Below are 17015 nucleotides of genomic sequence, written 5' to 3' on the forward strand. Positions count from 1 at the left end.
GAGGGTTGTGGTAGCCCGGGGGGGGGGGGGAGGAAGGGAGGAAGAGAGAAGAGAGAAAAGAGAGAGAGGGTGCCCTGGTGAAAAAACACAGGGGGAGGAAGGGGAGGGTCAAACTTGGTAGGAGGGGTAGATGGAGGGGAGGAGGGCATCATCAGGGAGGGGTAGCTGGCGAAGCCACCTTGGGCAGGGATACGGAGTGTGGAGAGATGGAGAGCAGGTGGGATGTGGGACTGCAGGCATGGCAGCAGATGGAGGAGGGACAGGATGGAAGAGACAAGTGGGTGATGGGGATCAAGTTTGTGGGAGGTGTTAAGGATCCGTATCCGTTCGCGGAAAAGGAGGAGGTGTGAGAACGGAATTAAGTCATACAGTATCCGTGTGGGGAAGGGGAGGCGGATGTGATAGGCGAGGCGGAGCGCATGGCGTTCCAGGATTTGAAGGGATTTGTAGAAATTAGGAGGGGCGGCGATCCAGGCGGTATGGGCACAGCAGAGGATAGGGCGGATGAGGGATTTATAAGTGTGGACGACAGTGGAGGGGTCCAGACCCCATGTGCGGCCAGAAAGAAGCTTGAGGAGGCAATTAATTGCAATAATAGTTCAGAACGTAAATATTGGGCGAAAAACAATAGGAAGACGTGTGCTGAATGTCCAGCGGCACGGACTTGTAATATATCAGGCGAATTAGATAGTAGAAAGTTTATCAGATCTGAAAGTTAAAGATAAAAATAGTAACAAAGTAAATATGGATACAAAAACGAAAGTAGACCAGGACGAAAAGGACGGGAAAGTACAGAGTGCATTAGGCAGCAGTAGTTTGCTAGATGCAAATACAGATGATGCTACTAGACGTGGAGTATCATACACGCGCAAACGATCAGATTCAAATAATGAACTTGTCGCAGATGAAGAAAGGCAGGAAAGATGACACGATAGAAGACAGTGGTTATGTCAACGAATCGATGGATATGTTTAATTCATTGAAGGTCAAAAGTGAAACGAGTGAGTCGCGAGGAGCAGAATTTGAATGGTTCAAAATGGTTCAAATGGCTCTGAGCACTATGGGACTTAACTTCTAAGGTCATCAGTCCCCTAGAACTTAGAACTACTTAAACCTAACTAACCTAAGGACATCACACACATCCATGCCCCAGGCAGGATTCGAACCTGCGACCGTAGCGGTCGCGCGGTTCCAGACTGTAGCGCCTAGAACCGCTCGGCCACCCCGGCCGGCAGAATTTGAATGTGTGGACACATCAGAACAGGAATTCGAAAAGCCATTAGATATGACTGAATTGCTAAAAATGTTGGCTGCTCAGATTTCAGCATTAACAAACAAATTACAACACAGGGTCATCAAATGAAAGCATTGAGTAGTGACATTAACAACAAAATTAAAACACTTGAGAAAACACAAAGTAAACAAATTCAAATGCAAGGGGTTAGTAAGCAAATTCAAATACAAGGGGTTAAATGGTTCAAATGGCTCTGAGCACTATGAGACTTAGCTTCTGAGGTCATCAGTCCCCTAGAACGTAGAACTACTTAAGCCTAACTAACCTAAGGACATCTCACAAATCCATGCCCGAGGCAGGATTCGAACCTGCGACCGTAACGATCGCGTGGTTCCAGACTGTAGCGCTTAGAACCTCTAGGCCACAAGGGGTCAAGATCAGTAAACAAACTGATGAAGTAGATTCAAGAGTAGTTGTAGTGAGAAATGCAATTAGAGATTTAAAAAGTTAAATGGATATTATTAATAGTAATGATGCCACTATGCAAGAACAAACTGATGAAATTAACGATAGATTTGACACCCAAAAAATGAAAATTCAAGATAAATTAGAAGGATGAGACTGAAAAATACGCACCATGGTGCGAGGGACCTCAGATGGCAACAGAATCAGCCTCATTCACCTGCATGACCTGGATGTGGAGGATGTGGGTTGCTTGATAACACCTGTGATTAGTAAACACAGTGAAGCGCCAAAAAAATTGGTAGACCTGCCTATTATCATGTAGGGCCCCCGCGGGAAGGCAAACGTGCCTCAACACGACGTGGCATGCATTCGACTAATGTCTGAAGTAGTGCTGGAGGGAGCTGACACCATGGATCCAGCAGGGCTGTCCATAAATCCGTAACAGTACGAGGAGGTGGAGATCTCTTCCAAACAGCACGTTGCAAGGCATCCCAGAGACGCTCAATAATGATCACGTCTGGGGAGTTCAGTGGCTAGCGGAAGTGTTTAAACTCAGAAGAGTGTTCCTCGAGCCACTTTGCAGCAATTCAGGATTTTTGGGTGTCACGTCGTCCTGCTGGAATTGCCCAATTCCTTTGGAATGCACAATGAATGGATGCAGGTGATTAGACAGGATACTTACGTACATGTCACCTGTCAGAGTCTTATCTAGACGTATCAGGTGTCCCGAATCACTCTAACTGCACATGCCCCACACCATTACAGTGGCTCCACAAGCTTGAACAGTCTCCTGCTGACATGCTGGATACATGGATTCAAGAGTTTATCTCCGTATCCACACACGTCCATTCGCTCGATACAATTTGAAACGAGACTCTTCAGACCACGCAACATGTTTCCAGTCATCAACAGTCCAATGTCAGTGTTAACAGGCAGAGGCGAGAAGTACAGCTTTGTGTCGTGTGGTCATCAAGGGTACACGAGCCGGCCTTCGGCTCTGAAAACCCATACCCATTATGTTTCGTTGAATGGTTCGCACGCTGAAGCTTTTTGGTGGTCTAGCATTGAAATCTGCAGCAATTTTGCGGAAAGGTTGCACTTCTGTCACGTTGAATGATTCTCTTCAGTCGTCGTTGGCCCCGTTCTTCCAGGATCTTTTTTCGTCCGCAGCGATGCCGGAGATTTTATGTTTTACCGGATCCCTGATATTCACGGTATACTCGTGAAATGGTCGTACGGGAAAATCCTCACTTCATCGCTATGTCGGAGATGCCGTGTCCCATAGCTCGTGCGCCAACTATAACACCACGTACAACCTCACTTGAATCTTGATAAACTGCCATGTAGTAGCAGTAATCGATCTAACAACTGCTCCAGACACTTGTTGACTTATTTAGGCGTTGCCGACCGCTGCCCCGTATTCTGCCTGTTTACGTATCTCTGTATTTGAATACGGATACCTATACCAGTTTCTTTGGCACTTCAGTGTAGTACTTGCACAAATTACGCTTTTGTATGTAAAATCTGTGGAGTTAATAAAAGATAACTCTCAATAATAGCAAAACCGTTCTGCATATACGAATTCGCCACAGTCTTTGGTTCACATTCATATTTATTTTCCATTCCATCATATGCCCACACAGACACTCCTAATGCCACTAGGACGGCCGTAACGTGTCAGTGAAATGTAAGTAGGAGATTGTAAGAATAACTGTAAGCATTATCAGATTTAGTGGTAATAAATGATTCACGTAGATGTACCACACGAAGCATATAATATCTAATGGTAAGAAATAATCAAGCTTAGACGTTCCACGAGTATCAACATATCACTGTGGAAATTTAAGAAAAGAAGCTGATGGTTTTTCAAGGAGACCCCCAAGGATTATAGTCGGATATGGTGTACGTAACATTCTTATATCGATGGAAGGGAAGTTCGCTTCTTCAATAGAAAATTGTCTACTGGAAGGCCTCCAGTTAACAAAAATTCTTCACTCAAGGAAGAAACCAGAATACGATGAAACAGAAAGTCCAACCAATATCTCTCAATGAAATCCGATGGAGAACGTAGGAAGAATTTAGTGGTCAACGATTAATAGCGATGGAAAACTTCATAAGAATGTAATTTTATAAGCCTACTACGTTTGGGTAGAATTTTGACGAAACTCCAGTTTTATAAGAACGGCAGTTTAGAAGAATATCTCCTGTTTATGCAACATTTCTCATACAGCTGAGTTTACGAGAAGTGTAGACAAGCAGCAAATGTTTGCAGCCAAGCAGCCTAGAGCATGTTGGCGTCCAGGCTGACGTTAAACATTCTCTTCTTATTTTTCTCTAGGAGCGGAGTGCTACCTTCGAAAAGATTGTCTAGCTGCACTTTATTCTAAAATTCGTTAGTACCATTCATCGCTGCTTGCCTAAAATAAAAAACGAGAAAAATTAATCAACTCTTTTTCTAATCACATTCGTCCTAATACCACATGCCGGATTATATACAGGCAAGCACACGTTCTGGTGACGCAGAAACCTTTCTCCGTAAATTTTGAGCGTATTCGCGCTTTCATATATATCAACACCTTTTATCACTGCATGTTCTCGAAAGAGTTTCCTGTTTCACACCGTGTCGACGTGTGAGTAGTAGAATTAGGTCGCTTGAACAAGGAAGAGTTGTTTTAAAAAAAAAAATTCTGTAATTTTCGTACAGTGTTGGCGAAAAACCACCGAAAACATAAACCGTTATGGCTGGACGAAGTTATAAATCGTTCTTCTCTGCAAAACAGCTACAGTTTTGACCGCTACACACGTTGTTTCATGTGAATGTGTGTTTCGGTTTGCTTCCTACACACTATTGAAAAATAACAAATAAGTTAAAATGTGAGTTATAGCCGTGTATTGTACAACTGCTTCACGTGTATTGAGATATTTGTCCTGTACAAGCACAGGTGTAGCAATAATTTAGTCTTTAACCTCTGACCAATATCGGTATAGGGGAAGGTGGAGAAAGTGGTCGCTTTGAGGGAAACTGAATTTTCACCAATCCGTGGTTATTGGTGGAAGCTCGCCGCTTACATGCTTTGAATTACCTGCTGTAAGGTGCCACATTAAAAATTATTATGGCAAAAGGAAAATAATCAATAGGAACTATACGCAATTTCTTAAGGCTTACATAGTGACAACTTTTCCCTACCTAGATGAGTAACGTGTCCAGATGTAATACAACAAACATGTAGATTACCAATTTACTCGTATTTTTCCTTTCGATTTCGCTGTTATGGTGTGTGTTTTTCTGTGAAACAAACGTTGTAAAAATTGTATTAACATTTTTCGTGTGAAATGCTGTAATATTATACTGCTTTTCTATCGTAAAATTAAATGAATATTAAATGTAAGCTAGTTGTATGTAGGTACGCCGGCTTAGTAAGTGTTATACGTTGTTGTTGAAGAGGACTGAAAAGTTACAATCGCATTATATCGCTGGGCGTGCGAGCGCACCAGCAGAACAGTATACAGTTGTGTAGAGATGTTAACATTTGAGTAGGGTCGCGTACAGAGAACAGTGCAGAGAATACCGACGTGGTTTTTATTTTGAGACGTGGGCATAAGGCAGAGGTGCTAAAGTACGTAAAGGCTCGGCGGAAGTTTGGTGTGGCCAGGCACAGTATAAGGCATTAACCGGGTACAGTACAATCAGTGTAAGAGGATACCAATTAACGCGAAGATTACTGTGGGTCCAATTTTATTTATTGTGGATCTGCAAGAAGAAGAGCCTGTATCACACATTGTCAACGAATAGTGCCTTACATGCACCGACGACGACTCAGCACGAATTAAGATCCAACTAGTTATTTCATTAGTCTTTATACGGCTAGCCAGCATCGTAGTTAATTTTGTGACTGAATAGTCGCAAGATTTTTCAAAGTGTTGATTATCAGTTCTACCGAAGACAGTTTACCAACGTAGATTCCATCCTATCCATTTTTACTAATCCGATAAAATCCCAGTGAATAAGATACAGTAGGGTGAGGCATTTATAGTGTTGCGAACATGTTGCTCCGAAACTAAAGGGAAAATCGAAAATGTTTTCTTACAAAATATGCAGTATTCATAAAGGAACGTAAGAGAGTGACCGTAATTCGTCCTTGAAATGCCATTCTCAATGTTTTTTAGGGTCAAATTACTTTTTTAAAATAATATGGTATGTTTTCTTCCACAAATGGGAGGAGAATTCAATTTTGAATTTAAAAGTTGTAGTATATTTACCCGCTATGGGTGATAAGTCATGTGGTACTGGACAAATACGGCAGCAAATACGTCTCTCTCTCTGTTTTTATTTTGTTATTGTATTTTTATGAAGCAAATTCATTTGTTGACGTAAGCTGGTTTGTTGATCTTTTATTTCTATTCCCATAACAATACTCATTTGTTTACAGATTTGTTGACATCGCTATGAGTTCATCCATTGCCAATTTAAACCTCATAAGAAAAGTACATACTGTTCTCAGTGAGCACCACTTCGGTTTGATGAACGCTGGAGCAGCTTGCAAATTACAGGGATAACGTTGTCCTGTCAGAAGAGAGACATCTGTAAGAAGTTTCAACGACTTGCGATCACATTCTCTGAATCGGGAGGTGTCGCACCAAGAAAATATTATCGAAGAAGAACTGCTGCTGGGGAATATTCGGAAGTCACTGTATTAGCTGCAGTTACCGTTAATCCTCACGTAGGTGCCCGTTAATTTCAACATGATTCGAGAATTTCTCGAAGGAGTGTTCTTCATATACTTAAGCGTAATAAGTTCAATGCGTATAACATTTGTCTCCGGCGGCGCTACAGTCTGAAACCGCGCGCCCGCTACGGTCGCTGGTTCGAATCCTGCCTCGGACATGGATGTGTGTGATGTCCTTAGGTTAGTTAGGTTTAAGTAGTTCTAAGTTCTAGGGGACTGATGACCTTAGAAGTTAAGTCGCATAGTGCTCAGAGCCATTTTTGAACATTGGTCTCCATCAAGTCTTTCACGGGGATGATTTCGAGAATCGTGTTGAATTCTGGCAATGGGCTCCAGTACAAATTGAGAAAGGTATGTATTATTCCTCAGTGGAAAATCCAAGATGGATACGGGAAACTGAGCATCAAAGGCAGTGGAGTGTAAATGATTGGTGCTTAATTCTGGGATTAAGTATCATTGGATCAAACTTCAATGGAGGTAAACTGAATGGCCAGAAATGCTGAAAGTTTTTGACGTAGAACTTCCAGCGTTGCTTGAAGATGCGCCCCTTGAGGAACTGTGTGCCACGTGGTATCAACACGATGATTGCCGATCTCATTACTCAGCTATAGCGCGAGAAATACTAAACAGAGATTATCCTGATCGGTGGACAGGACGTAGTGGGCCTGTCAATTAGCCACTTCGCTCGCCCGAATCTCACGTCTCCAGGTTTTATCTTATGGGGATCCATTAACAGCAAAGATTACCAATAAATGCTAACCACACCCGAAAATATGTGTCAACAAATTCAGAATATCTCTGCAGGAATCAGTAAAGAAATGTTGAGGCATGTTCAACTGTCTTTTGGAACGCATTTTCGGAAATTCGTCGAAGTTAATGGTCTTCACTTTACTAAATTGAAATTGTTGTAATATAAACGTGAATTACAGTTATGCAGTGTACAAGTATGCGTATTGTAAGTAAATGGCTCCCAGTAAAATCAAAGTGTGTAAAAACCATTTGCTGCCTTATTTGTCCAATATCACAAAATATATCACCCCTAGTGGATAAATGTACTATAGTTTTTATACTCAGAACTGAATTCCCTTTCCATTTCTGTAGAAAAAACACATCATCAGAAAAAAAATTAATTTCACCCTGAAAAATACATTGAGAATGGTATTTTAAGGACAAGTAACGGCCACTATCTTATGTCCCCTTATGAATACTGCAAATTATGTGTGAAAACGTTTTCGATTTTCTGATTTTCTCCTTCGTTTCGGAACAACTTGGCCACAACACTTTAAAGCTCACCCATATATACACTGAAGAGCTAAAGAAACTGGTAACTGTATCGTGTAGGGCCTCCGCGAACACGCAAAAGTGGCGCAACACGACGTGCCACATACGCAACTAATGGCTGAAGTAGTGCTGGAGGGAACTGACACCATGAATCCTGCAAGTTTGTCTATAAATCCGTTATAGTACGAAGAGGTGGAGATCTCTTATGAACAGAACGTTGTATGGCATCCCAGATATGCTCAATAATGTTCATGTCTGGGGATTTGGTGGCCAGCGGAAGTGTTTAAACTCAGAAGAGTATTCCTGGAGCCACTCGGTAGCAATTGTGGACGTGTGAGGTGTCGCATCGTCTTGCTGGAATTTCCCAAGTCCATCGGAATACACAATGGACATGATTGGATGCAGGTGATCAGACAGGATGCTCACGTACGTGTCACTCGTCAGAGTCGTATCTAGACTACTAGGGGTCCCGTGTCAGTCCAACTGCACACACCCCACTCCATACAGAACCTCCACCAGCTTGAACGGTCCCCTGCTGACATGCAGGGTCCATGGATTCATGAGGTTGTCTCCATACCGGTACATACAATTTGAAACGAGACTCGTCCGACAAGGCAACATGTTTCCAGTCATCGACAGTCCAATGTCGGTGTTGACGGGCACAGGCAAGGCGTAAGGCTTTGTGTCAAGCAGTGATCAAAGGTACACGAGTAGGCCTTCGACTCCGAAAGAACATATCATTGAAGTTTCTTTGAATGGTTCGCATTCCGACACTTGTTGATTGCACAGCATTCAAATCTGCAGCAGTTTGTTGGAGAGTTGCACTTCTGTCACGATTCGCTTCAGTCGTCGTTGGTCACGTTCTTGCAGGACCTTTTTCCGGCATCAGCGATGTCGGAGATTTGATGTTTTACCGGATTCCTGATATTCACGGTACACTCGTGAAATGGTCGTTGGGGAAAATCCTCACTTCATAGCTATGTCGGAGCTGCTGTGTTCCGTCGCTCGTGCGCCGACTATAACGCCATGTTCAAACTCACTTAAATCTTGATAACCGATCTAACAACTGCGCCAGACACAATATAAGTCTAATAAAACAACAAATCGGGGAGTGGCTTTTTGCTATGCTGAAAGAAGTAACAGTAATTAAAGTTCCAATTGTCTGCAAGACAGTAATTAACAAATGTGTTAGTCCGCAGCTCGTGGTCGTGCGGTAGCGTTCTCGCTTCCCACGCCCGGGTTCCCGGGTTCGATTCCCGGCGGGGTCGGGGATTTTCTCTGTCTCGTGATGACTGGGTGTTGTGTGATGTCCTTAGGTTAGTGAGGTTTAAGTAGTTCTAACTTCTGATGACCATGGATGTTAAGTCCCATAGTGCTCAGAGCCATTTGAACCATTTTGAACAAATGTGTTTACGCCTGGAAATTTGAACAGTAATTTCAAAAGCAGTGCTTAACAAAGTAAAATTAAATAAAGGCATTTTTAGTATTTTTAATGGTAAATAAGTTTTCATTTTAGGCAACTGCAATCACTCAGAAGAGTTTTTAAGCCTTGAGCAAATAATGGTAACTGTACAAAGTGATTTTCAGTGGCTGTTAGTGAATAAGTTGAAGTGAAAGTTGAAGTTGTTTGAGATCAAGAAGTCAGCAAAATTATTTCTCGAATTTAGACTCATTGTGCAATTGAAACTTAGCTTTGCAGATTACGAAACTGTGAATTACATATTAGTGATTCTTGAATATGGCTCTCATCATTATGATGTTCTCCGGTTTAAATGACAGTATTTGGCAATGAATAAGTATAGATCCCTTGTGCACAAAACTAACGACAGTAAGCATTACAGAGAATGGCGTCACAATTTCAGAATTTTACGTAACCATTCACAGTTAGTGAAATTTCGTTCTTCTCTAGTCATTACTAAATTGTTTCCATGCTTCACGATTTAATTGAAATGTTTTTGACCACTGTGACATATCCATTTGAAGCTGTGCTAACGTAACGTTTAACAATTTCGTTCTATTTTCACCTGGCAACAAACCAAGTCTTCTTACACAAATTCACCAGTAACACGAATCAGTAATTACGGAAACAGTAATTTTTCTCATTTCAGCTGCTGAAAGTTAATTTTCTTTATTCAGTAACGAAACTGGTAACTTTCTTTCCATATTTTGCGAATAACAGTGATCCCATTTCATTCTTTATTTACATTTTACTTTTATCGAAGTTCATTTTCTTATCGTCACTGCTAAAAGCACTGAGCATCGGCGATTAGGTTATAGCAGCACTTACATTTCACAGATTTCAATCATTCTTCGGAGTAGATGCCTTTGGAGCACGACGTACACCGTTCATTTCAGTCGTAATTAAGCGGAAGTGAACAGGGCTTTTATTCATTGCTACTGCAAGAGAATCCCCTGTTTGTTTTCTGATTTGCGGACATGTTTCTGGGTATCTTGATGCCATAGATTCTGAAGCAATGCCATGAGGCTGCAGCAGATCGTATTTAATTGGATTTATGTTTTGGGGCAAATGTAATAGAACAGAGACGGTTTTAAAGCACAACACGTTAACTAATCCACAATCGTCACAAGGCGATAGAAAGACGGAGGTTAGCTTTGTATATAAAATAATTTAGAAGTTAGTCTGACCTGTAGCGATATGCGTGATATGTGGCAGGAAGTACCCCTTGCTGGGGTAAACACTTCGGCCGCATTTTCCGACGAGTAACGTGACCACTTTTCCCCACTAGGCGTCATCTACATTTACATCTACATCCATACTCCGCAAGCCACTTGACGGTGTGTGGCGGAGGGTACTCTGAGTACCTCTATCTGTTCTCCCTTCTACTCCAGTCTCGTATTGTTCGTGGGGGTTAGTGGCTTGCAGATAAAACAATCAAACAGAAAGAAGCAACAAGGAAGACATTTTAAACTTTGATAGTCTAAAAACGTATTACTCACTTATGTTACATCAGACAACTCAAAATCAGAAAAGTATTTACTTGAAAATGATAGAACAGATCTACAAAGGACAGTGATGGTGTGTATTAAGATTAGTTTGGCCACCTCTTGCCAGGCAGCAGCACTATTCAGGGCAAAAACTGTGCAATGGCCGCTTTTCCTGCCCTGGCCAGTTTACCTCACCTTTCCCTACCATTAGGTCCGACATGACAGTGATGCTGAACGCTCCTCATCTTCCTTTCAGTAGCAGAGTGAAAAGCCAAGGTCACCTCCCTTTCCAAACGCCGGAGGCAGAAGAACGAGATCGGCTGCCGGACGGTGCGAGAGGTCGCGAGGCGTGGCAGATGCGGCGAACCAGATTCCAGATTCCGCCTACCAGGTGTTGCGTCACCGCCGTCCGGTCTGCCACTCAAAGATCCCCGGCAGGGACAGATGGAAGCTCTGCCCACCTCTGTCACTATAAAAAGGCTGCTTGCTGCTGCAGGGGCCAGTCGCCCACCAGTCGTCTCCACAAGCCGACATGGTTCTCCAGGTGAGCCGCTGGGTGTAGATATAGCTATTTGTTGACCGAAAGGGCAGCCGAACTCCCCCGGATGGGGCCTCCTGACCAACAATACCATACGATCATTTCATTACGGTTTCTAAATGGTTCAAATGGCTCTGAACACTATGGGACTCAACATCTTAGGTCATAAGTCCTCTAGAACTTAGAACTACTTAAACCTAACTAACCTGAGGACATCACACACACCCATGCCCGAGGCAGGATTCGAACCTGCGACCGTAGCAGTCCCGCGGTTCCGGACTGCAGCGCCAGAACCGCACGGCCATCGGTTTCTATATACACGAGATTTCCAAGAGATACCCGTTTGAGCTGGTGGATGCGAATTTGTTATTCCCAGACCGTTTGTGGCATGCATCATATGAAGCTTATTGAAGTAACTATGTAGATTCTGAATGACTACACAGATACGCAGGGTAAGCGCTTCGATGAAACTGTCTTCACAAGTAGTAATAGTGCCACTCCTGTAGACTAGTTATTGGATAGTAGGGTCGTGTTGTATTCCTATGAGGCAGAATTCACTATTTATCAGTTTCATTGCTTTATGGTTGGACTCAATAACTCGATGCAAATAGGACACTGCATGTCTTTCTTAATGCAGAGAAATTTTCACATGTAAAAGCAGTGATTTGTGTAACATAATGTTACTGTTCATGGTACACGTGAATGATTTAGCGAGTAACGTCAGAAGGCTTGGTGCCGTTCTCTGATGACTGCTGTCGTACAAACCCGTCTACATGGTGTCCCAATGTCACGGACTGCGCGGCTCCTCCCGCCGGAGGTTCGAGTCCTCCCTCGGGCATGGGTGTGTGTGTGTTGCTCTTAGCGTAAGTTAGTTTAGCTTAGTTTAAGTAGTGTGTAAGTTTAGGGACCGATGACCTTAGCAGTTTGGTCCCTTAGGAATTCACGCACACAAGGTGACCCAGAAATGTTGCGACAAAAATGAAGGCGTTGTAGAGGGTGTGTTGAGGAACAAATCGAGGATACAAAACCGTGTCCGGAAACGTCTTCCGACGCAAGAAGGCCTCGAAGTTATAGTTACCGACGCCCCTGCCGATAGGCCACCCTTTCAGTAGAAAACGATTTTGCACACTGACGGACCGTAGTCGGAACGTCTTGCAATGTTGTTTGTCATTCAGTGATCGCCACTGATTGCCAATCAGTCGCCAGTGGAGAATATGCAACTATCTCCTTTGCAGAAAGACCTCGGTGGATGACGGTTTCGGGTACGAGTTTCCGTACACATTTTTTTTTTTCCTGGGACCCTCTGAAATCTCCAGCGGTTTTTTTGTACACAGCAGAAAAATAAACTGCAAATGGTAGCTCCTGTCCGAAACTGTCATTCACTAAGGCAAGAGGACATCCTTCTCATAGGAGACGACTACGCAACAGCTAGCTTTATCCTATCCACTGGCAATCGTGGATATCCCGTAGAAGTCACGTCGATAGAAAGTTGTAGCGAAATTCAGGGAGTCCTGCAGAGGGTCGGTGTTTTGGGTGAGGATTGACTGTTGACCTTCAGCATTAACAAATATAATGTACTGCACGTAAATGGTAGGAAAGTCCCCTTACTTTTAGATTTCAAAATTGTTGAACGACCAATGGAAGCAGTCACGCCCGTTAAATACCTGGGAACGATTTTACCTGCAACGGCCACGTAAAACAAGTTGTAGTCCACGCAAAAAGAGGATAGCTTATAAAAAAAACCCAATTCGGCCGATATTTGAACATTTCTTGTCAGTCTGACAGTCTTACCAGGCAGGACTGAAAAAGAAAGTTACAAGATCCAGATAAGCTCAGAAAATTACGGCACTGGTATGTGTCCAAGCGTGGTTCGCAAATGAAATTCTGAGAGCGTACGTACCTAGGAGAACAAATAAACATATTTCTTCCACCCACACACATCTCGCGAAAAGATCATGAGGTTTAAATTAGAAAGATACGGAGGTTCACCAACGGTCGCTCTTTGCGACTGGAACGGAAAACGGAGGAGAAGAGACAGTCGTACACAAAGTACCCTCCGCCACACACCGTAAGGTGGTACTCAGTGTATAGTTGTGTATCATCATAACATAATACCAAAGTCTCAGAATCTCGGGTTGGGCTGGGAAAAAAAAAATACGTTGGCCTTCCGACAGCGGTGTCCTTACTGATGAAGTCTCACCAACATTAGCTTAATTTCTCTTTTTCAATTCCCGATAATGAATACATCGTTTCAGAAAGTATAGACGTTTATAGTACCGTAACTGGAAGCAAGGCTTCTGTCTAGCTCTGACAGGGTATCTATAACTCAGTCATTAGGACTGGTGAAATGGGCTTACTCGTAGCTTTACAGCTTTCACTACGAAATTTTGGTCCGAATTCTTCTGTGTTGACTACAAACCGGTGGCACAAAGGGTATAAAGGAGAGAAAGGGAAGCTAAGTCGATTCTGAAGGACACACGAGTGACTCAGCTCAAAGAGCATCACACGCTATAGGTGTCTGGCCTGAAACGTCAAGTTGTTGTTTTAAGTTCTCGTGAATGTGTGAAACAGCTTTTTTCTTTTTTATTGGCATAAATGTATGACGTACGATGTTACGTAAGTGTTACAGAAACTTAAGATCTGAATTACAGTTAAGACATGGCATTAATCATACCTACGAGTGCCTAGAAATGCATGCATCTTCCAGAAAACGTTGACACCGTCAGCTCCCTTTTTATGGTGCCGAGCAAGTTTCACAGATACGATATCATTGCAGTGTTTGAAATATTTTTGTCATTCATCGTTGCCTTCGTAGCTGTTGGTGGGGAGATGTTGAAGTTGTGATAGTAATAAGGAGATTATGAGCAGTTTTCTTTTTTGCATTGAGTATCACCGAAATATACATATATTAAAGTGAACTGCATGCAAGTATAGTTAAAACAAGTTGTAAAGTAGATTAACAAACAAAGGATTCGTCATCTACATATTGAAGGAAAGTATTGAAAATTATGGTAACCACTGAGACTGTATTTTTACATAACCACCAGCCTTTCAGGTGGCATCGTGTCTCTTCATGGAAACGATTGGGTCTTTTTTATTTTTTAAAGGAACCTTCGGTCTTCTGGCGTTTTGATGCTATTCGTCAACTCTTCCATTCTTCTCCAAATATTTCAATCTGCATTTACCGACTTCAGTAACTTTTTTGCTCATTACAGTAAGTGACGACAATTTTTACCAACTGTAGCTCCTTCCTATCACTGTCTCTTTGTGAAATACTTGAAGAAATACAACAAACCCCCACTTTTCGTATAGCAATGTTTTATACAAGTAGGAGTTTTGGGCTTTTACCTAAATTAAACTTGCGTAATACATTTAAAACTTCATCAGCACAACGTTTTTCCTTTTTCCTGATTATATTTTTAACTTTTTTGCATGTTCTTTTCCAGTCTTTGCATTCGTAATGCAACTATTTATATGTTCGCAAATAAGTTGGTGCCGTGGATCATTCGTCATGTGGCCGGCTAATATTACGCAGTTCATATTCGCGATTAGCCAACTGCGTAATATAAGTAGCATTCATTTCAAATGCTGTTCTGCTTCCGCATATTTGTGAACATTTTAAGCCGTATTGTTGCCAGAATTTGACTTTCTTACAGTATTGCGCTGCTGTGATTAAACAAAGTTCTTCCATTAATATAAGACCTCACTTATTACGTCTACTAGTTTATCTAGCAATTTAATCTGTACTCAGACGGGATGGTCCTGCTCTAAAGCGCGTGGCTCGATAACCGGAAGGTCGCGGGATCGAATGTCGGTCGGAGCACGGAGTATTTCAATCTGTCTTTAACCTACCCTTCAGCTTTCAGTGATGTGAAGGTTCATCAGACACGACACGTGGTTCGAATTTCACGTAAACTGTAGCTCCACTTTCACCAGTAAGATTACTGGTGTACGTTAAAGACACGTAGATTTCGTAAGTGGTCTCTAATTCAAAGATTTATACCAGGGGATTTGAGTAACTCGGAACTATAAATATAATTTCAAATATAGCGCCTTTCAGTAGCACCGCATTTCACACTCTTCTAAGTTCTTCTCTTTCTCTTTATCTAGCAATTATCTTTCCTTTACGCACACTGTTTCAGACGTCGACTCAAAATAACTTCTTCATTTTCTTGTTTGCATCTGCTTTTGAAAATTCTGATAATCGGTGCCTGTTTGCTGCTTATGTTCTCTCTTCGACTATGATGACTCTCCGTCTGCGAGGCACTCAACCAGAAAGGTCACTACGATTTCTTTCTCTCTCTACAGCAATTGGCCGAAGCTTTAATCATCTCAGTCTCATTCAAGCTGTTTTTGTTGAAAAACATATTGAATTATAATGGCTGTTCACCCTCAATTTTTCTCCTTTTTGTAACAGTATAACATTATCGTACTATACTGAACTAAAATCCCCGACCAACCACGCTGAGCTAATCTATAAAAAAAGTCAATTGAAACTGGTATAAAACTCTAATCTTTCTACAAAATTCTTTATTTTCTTCGTCAGGATAGTGGCTGTCAAAGGGAGGATCTAAAACCATAGATACAAATTACGCTTTAGTTCCCTCTTACACTGAGCCCTACGATAACGTGAACTTCTGCCTACTCCGAAACAGTGATCTATCTACTTGACACCACGGTGTTTTCTTGGATTTCATATGTGGTCCCTTCAGCAGTGATACCTCAAATTCTAGACAACTGTAATATTATGAGAACAAGAGAGTGAATAGGAACTGTGCAGTGATTGTCGCACACGTGCAGCCTTAACTAATAGTTTTTCCATATTGTGTATTCATCAATTTACTTGCGGTAATCTCCACCTTGTAACTACCAGCTGCGTCATTGTGGTATAGGAAGTTTAGAGACGTGTGTCTGAGATTATGTGCATTTCGTTTGTCGCTCTGGAAATCTGTCACTCTGACTCTACGTCCAAAACCCTATCACTTATAATATGCCCAACCATTCGGCACGAAACTGGAAACCTGGTGGTCTTGGTGAACGAGTCCTTCTTTGCTAACTTTCGGACTGGTGACTAAGTTACCAGTAAGTTCAACAGAACAAATGCTGGACCACAACGTTACGGCAGTTTAGCGTCGTCATTCGCAAAACATATATGTAAATTTGATACAAGCTCAGAGACGGTCTCTTACTTCACCCATAAAGATGCGAATAATTATAAGCAAGTGGATAACACTGTTTCAGTTCAAAAATGTATTCATTCTGTAACTATTCGGGGTGAGTCAGAAGTAGTAATGACAAACTACTGATGAAATATTGCAGCTAACAAAATGCCAAGCATACAGAAGGTGTTCGTTTGAAAGAGTATCGCAACAAAATAAAAAAAGTCTACTTGCCAGTGTTGTACTTCTTTATGCTGAGAGTCACAGGTTATTATCTTCTATCTTTGAATGTAGGAATGAAACAACTTCGGAAACGAATGTGTGTACCTCTACTTATTGGTAGGCGGTGCTATGTCAATCAGAGTAGCACAACTTTTATATGAAAACCTGATAGATGTATTGGATATCCTGTTTCAGGCGTTGTTGTGCGCATGCGCGTTGTTGGGCGCAGCGAACGCAGGATACCTGGGTTCTCCTGCTGTCTCGTACTCGGCAGCCCCCGCTCTGCGTGGTGCGCTGCCCTACAACGCAGGACTCGGACTCACAGGTAACGTTGGCAAATTTCTCTCGATGAAGTGACTGTATTTGATTTAACGCTCCAGCAGTAAAGAGTTTTGGGGCCGTTCCACCGAGATTTTACAGCCATTAATCTATGGAGTGCTTTA

At 42.2% G+C, this 17015-nt stretch overlaps 1 protein-coding gene across 3 annotated transcripts in view; it reads left to right on the forward strand.

Moving 5' to 3' along the window:
- LOC126184665 (cuticle protein 21-like) overlaps positions 1-17015 on the forward strand; it is an 86706-nt gene that overhangs the window by 63210 nt on the left and 6481 nt on the right. Inside the window, exons 1-2 of one of the 3 annotated variants that reach the window (XM_049927166.1) lie at positions 11159-11197; positions 16768-16897. The exons of the other annotated variants lie outside the window; for them this stretch is intronic. Coding sequence (XP_049783123.1) covers positions 11186-11197; positions 16768-16897 — 142 coding nt within the window. The 5' untranslated portion in view covers positions 11159-11185. Of the gene's footprint in view, positions 1-11158; positions 11198-16767; positions 16898-17015 lie in introns of those variants that run through there. 3 annotated transcript variants of the gene reach the window in all.

This window comes from Schistocerca cancellata, chromosome 1 (assembly GCF_023864275.1).
Source record: "Schistocerca cancellata isolate TAMUIC-IGC-003103 chromosome 1, iqSchCanc2.1, whole genome shotgun sequence".
Taxonomy (NCBI): domain Eukaryota; kingdom Metazoa; phylum Arthropoda; class Insecta; order Orthoptera; family Acrididae; genus Schistocerca; species Schistocerca cancellata.